This window comes from Echinops telfairi, unplaced genomic scaffold, assembly GCF_000313985.2.
Source record: "Echinops telfairi isolate 266 unplaced genomic scaffold, ASM31398v2 ScPeMD7_1713;HRSCAF=2227, whole genome shotgun sequence".
Classification (NCBI taxonomy): domain Eukaryota; kingdom Metazoa; phylum Chordata; class Mammalia; order Afrosoricida; family Tenrecidae; genus Echinops; species Echinops telfairi.
Genome location: NW_022105611.1, coordinates 17,914,225 through 17,919,563, shown reverse-complemented (window position 1 = coordinate 17,919,563; position 5,339 = coordinate 17,914,225). Strand labels below are relative to the sequence as shown.

Sequence of the window (5,339 nt, the reverse complement as noted above, 5' to 3'; positions counted from 1 at the left end):
CCTCCCAGCTCTTTCCTCTATTTCCCTTGACTTTCCTCCTGGGAAGACCGTAAATTTTTATGGGAGCAAACAGCTTCATCTCTCTCTCAGGAAGTACCTGAGATAGGGTAGGTGCAATTCCTGTTTGACAGAGGGGCTACTGAGACATAAAGAAGAAACTGGGTTAAGATCTCTGGTTCAAGTGATGAATGACTGGCACCAATTATTGGATTTTACTTTGAGTTGTGACTTTCAGAACATTTAAAGGAGGAAAAGGTGGAATAGCTCTCGCTCTTTTCCTCTCTTTTTTCCCCAGCGGCGTCTTCGGCATCTTCGGAACATTGCTGCCCGGAATGTTGTTAATAGGAATGGTTATCAGCTCCTTGACACCTACTTCACCCTTCACCTGTGTAACACAGAGAAGACATACAAAGGTAAGGGAGGCTGTGAACTTGGTACCCACAGATTGCCACATTTCTTTTATGTTTTTCTGCCCCTCAAGTGAGCCTCTGTACCTCTGATAATTACTTATAGGCGAGCTCAGCTGTCATGCTGTATGAAAGGATCCTCTGAGTAGTTGCTACGAATGTGAAAGAAACAGGGCTCATCCATGGATCTCTCAGTGAGCGAGCCTGACACTGATACGCTTGCTTTTCCCTTTTTTGTCTGTTAGCTGCAGAGACCTTTATAACAGACAGGGCTTAGCGTCCCAGACAGACGATCTGAGTCTGCCTTAATTGTACCTTTATCCAGATGTCACTGCCTTCTATAATTCGGTAGAATATCTGTAATTCTTTGTGTTTGCAGTCATTTTTAGAACAGCGCTGTGTTTTTGTAGAATTCACTTTCCAAGTATTGTGCCACAGGCGTTGCTGTCAGTGGAAGTTCTACAAGTAGACCAAATTCCGTATATACTCCATTATAAGCCGACCCGAATATCAGCCCAGGCACCTAATTTTACCACAAAAAAGGCATTAAAAGTGTGCTGAAAAGCTCAGCTTATATCGAGTGTATACGGTAGCTTGCAAATCACAAAAATATATTTGAATTTGTATCAGGTGAAAGGCACTCTAATATAATTAGTTGACTTAGAGAAGGTGACCCCCCCAACCATAAAATTATTTTTGCTGCTACTTCATAACTATATTTTTGCTACTTTTATGAATCGGGTGACCCCTGTGAAAGGGTCATTTGACTCCCAAAGGGGTTGAGACCCACAGGTTGAGAACCGCTGTCGTAATAGTTATCTATTGGGCTACTAAACCACAAAGTCAGCAGTTCAAAACCACTAATCTCTCCTCAGGATAAAGTTGAGGCTATCTACTCCCATAAAGAGTTTCAGTCTCGGAAACCCACAGGGGCAGTGCTGCCCTGTCACCATGAGTTAGCATGGACTTGATGGCAGTGAGTGGTTTTTGTTTTTTTGACATTGGGTGGTGCAGGACAGGATACATGTTGCACTGGCAGGGACATTGGGTTTCGATAAAAAAAACAGTATTGGATAAAAAAAAAAACCAGTATTGGTACATGGTCTAGCTCAGGTGCTGGGTTGACTTTGGACAAAGATTATGACATTTAAATCTCACTTTAAAGTCCCATGTGTGCTGTAGAAACAATGATGTCTGATGAAATAGGCAAGACAGATTGTTGTGAGGATTGAGTGAGATAATGTGCTACCACTCTGTCCGATGTGATTGGAGATCTAGTCGAAGTAACAAAGGGGAGTGCCCTGGTGGTGTAGTAGGTAAAGCGTTGGACCTTTAACAAGGTCAGCAGTTCAAAACCACTCCTCAGGAGAAAGACGGGGCTATCTACTCCCGTGAAGAGTTTAAGAGAGACTGAGGACTTACTTGAATTGTGATGTGGCAAAAACTATGAACATTTTAAGTGGTATTTTATCTTTTTCGGTTCAATTATTTAAAAAAATAAAGCAGTAGTTATTTAATAACTTAAAAGATTAGAATGCTAGTATATTATCTTTACCTAAAAATGTGTATATTATATGAATTTTACAAACTGCACCAACCTCTCTCACACTAGTTTCCTCTGAATGCTGTGTGTGCTATGTATATATGTGTAGCATTTGTGTGGACACATTATATGAGGAAAATATGGTATATGCTCCTTAACAAAAAGTCATTGTAGAAGTGTAAAAAGGAGAAAATTTATAACGTAGAAACTCCTTCATAGTAAGTAGCATTAAAATAGTTTTTAAAGGTGGGAAAAAATGACTTAAAATTCTCTCACCCTATGTGACTTTGTTTCACTTGAAAACATTTATACTGACCTGAATGATTCACATCACAGTAGCAAACACCCCAAACTGCAGTGGCTTCAAGAATCCACCTCTTACCACTAAGTCCAAGGCAAGGGGCTGACCTTGGCAGCTCTTCTCTGGGAGGAGACTCGGATTGACATGGCATGTGACATGGCAGGAGAGGGTTGTGGGAGATTTTTGATTTTTTTAAATTCTTATTGCAAACTGGGTGAAAGTTTACCAAGCAGATCATCAGTGTGACATGCAGTGATTCACATACCTTCCGTTCCGTCTCATTCTTTGCAGCAGGCCCTCAACGTACCTTCGCCCTTCCCTCCCCCTCTGTGCTTTCCATCTATCTCCAGTCCTCCTTCCTCCCTAGCCTTGCTGAACATGTGTTTGGGCAAATGCTGCCCCACTAATTCCAAATGGTCGATTATTCTAAGGGGTGCGGACCTCCCGAGTGCCGTTGTTCCCCTGAGAGACTTGCTTATTCGTTTGACTGAAGATTGAACTGCAGGGGTGAGATCGGTTCAGGGTGACATCACCATGGTTTCCATCCAACCAGCAAGCCTAGTTTCTTGCATGCTTTTGAGTCTTGTTCTACATTTTCCTAGTTTTCTTTGATAAGATGCCTACATCCATTTCACCACAGTTTATTGGCCATAAATCAGTCGCATTACTCTTTTTAAATTAAAAGTTGACTGGAACACGTAGTCTTCTTATGGGTTAAGGAAGAAAATGAAAAGGTCAGGTCACGATAGGGTTAAAGGTATAAACATTTCTTAGCCCTGACCACGTCTGCTCTTTTGTTGTTGGCTGCTGTGCGTTAACTTGAACTGACTCCTGGCGATCCCGTAATGCTTAGAGTAGACTCTGCTCCACAGCTTTCCAGTCCAGACTGACTTTCAGAAGCAGGTAGCACGCCCGTCTCTCTTCAGAGGCACCTCTGGGTGAGTTCCGGCTAGGGACTTCAGTCTGCCTACTAATTGATTAGATCCCTAGCAGTGTATACAAATGTCGGGATAGTTCACATGTTTGGTATGTTTCTACATTACCAGTTCTTGATTATCGTAATAAGTCTGTGTCCTTGCTCCAGTGTTACCTCTGATCATAGTAATCAGCTTAGTGCTTACCATATTTTCAGGTATTGGGTAAATTATAGCAATATTATTATAATCACAATGTTAACAGTCATACAGGTGTCTCCTACAAAGAAACTAGGCCACTGGCTGTTGATCGTGATGTAAACATTAGAGATGAGAAGGAGGTTGTTGTGAAGTGCCGTTGAGAGGGTTCCGACTCACCTAGCAACCCTGTCCCATCAGAATAAAACACTGCCGAGCCAGGTGCCATCGGACAGTCCCTGCCGTCTGTGCTGGAACCTACTGCTGAGCCACGCGCCTCTCCTTGACCTGGCGTCGTGCCCTTCTGCAGGGACTGGTCCCTTCTTACAATATGTCCAAAGTCCCACCGCCCTTGCTTCTGAGGATATCAAAGTAGGGTAACTTTATCATTATCATTATTATTTTTCATCTAGCTCACATTACATCTTGACATTAAATGTTATTATAGGCAATTTTTTGAAAGTTTTCTCAATGAAGTGAGAAAAGTTAATACTCAGATAGTGTATGAGAATTCCTGGATCCACCTTATTCTTTCTATGAGAGCATACATTTGTGTATTGAACATGTAAAAAGTTACTATGCAATGGGGAAAACTGGTGACAGAGCACAGAGAAATCCAGTATCTGGCAGTGGTGTTGTGTGGAGGACATTGTTTCTGAGACTCCTCCTGCTCCAGAACGTCATGGTCCGGTGAAGTCTGTACCGGGTCTTCTTGCCGGCCGGCAGCACACATTGTGCTGGATGAGCTCTAACTGCCATGAGAGAACTGAGCAAGCCTTTTCTTAGTACATACTGTTAATATCATCTTGCTCTGTTAGGCTTATCATGTGAAACACAGATAATTATTTCATAATCATTATGTGGCCCTTCGTCCAGAATGACCGTGATAGGAAGCAGGTGACATTTTTCATTGAACTATCTGTTTGGTGGCAGCAAAAACCTCTGGTGGCACAGTGGGTTAAGTGGTGGCTGCTAATAGTAGGCCAGTGGTTTAAATCCATTAGCTACTCTTTGGGGAAACAGGTAGCTCTCTGCTCCCATAGAGATTTACGGTCTCAGAAGCGCTGTTGAGCAATCTTGCACTGGCTTACAGAGTCCCTATGAGTCAGATTCTGCTCAGTGCAGTGAGTTTGGCTTTTGTTTTTAATTGGTATCATTTCTTAGCTTTAAAAGAAAATATTATATTACGAAAATAGCTAATATTCTGGGTTCTAAGTGGTTTTATGTGTGTGTGTGTATTTCAGCTGAACTCATAGCAGGTCCAAAGAAGCTATTTGTGATTATTATTTTTTTAATTTTGAACTTTCTTTTAGAGACTTTGGGATACCGCCTGCTTTTTAAGCAGTTCAAATCGATCACTAGTTGTCTTGTCCCCAGAAAACACAGCTATGTGCATTTACACTTTGAATATTGATAAAATCAAGTTTGTTTTTCAGCACTAGTTATTTTCTCACTCATGAAATGTGAGTGGCAATTATTTTCTGGATCAACCAGTTATTTTGGAAACATCAGAAGAGAAACTCTGTGATTCAGCTTGCTGATCTCATTGAAGTCTCGATTTTAAACATCGTTTATATTCTACACCACCACCACTTGTCTGTCAGTTTGTCATACTGGGGAAGCTTTATGTTGCTGTGATGCTGGAAGCTGTGTCACTGGCATTTCAGATACCAGCAGGGCCACCCAAAGGGAACAGGTTTCAGCAGAGCTGCCAGACCAAGAACAGAGTACACCAAATTTATATCTTCAGCCTAGACTTCCCCTTTGAGCTCAAGATTCTTATATCCAGTTAGATTTCTATAAGTACTTACTCTACTTAGAGTCGAGTAACCAACCCAAACCAAACGCATTGCCACGGAGTTGATTCCGATTCATGGAGACAGTCTAGGACAGGGTAGAGTGGCTTCAGTGGTTTTCCAAGACTGTAACTCTCTCTGGGTGTAGAAAGCCTCGTCTTTCTCCCACAGAGTGTCTGG

At 42.0% G+C, this 5,339-nt stretch overlaps 1 protein-coding gene across 2 annotated transcripts in view; it reads left to right on the top strand.

Annotated features, from left to right (window-relative positions):
* The window catches only part of UVRAG (UV radiation resistance associated), a 289,183-nt gene that overhangs the window by 28,219 nt on the left and 255,625 nt on the right, over positions 1–5,339 (top strand). For both annotated transcript variants that reach the window (XM_004708836.2, XM_045293121.1), the window contains exon 2: positions 296–413. In XM_004708836.2, coding sequence (XP_004708893.1) covers positions 296–413 — 118 coding nt within the window. The remainder of the gene's footprint in view (positions 1–295; positions 414–5,339) is intronic.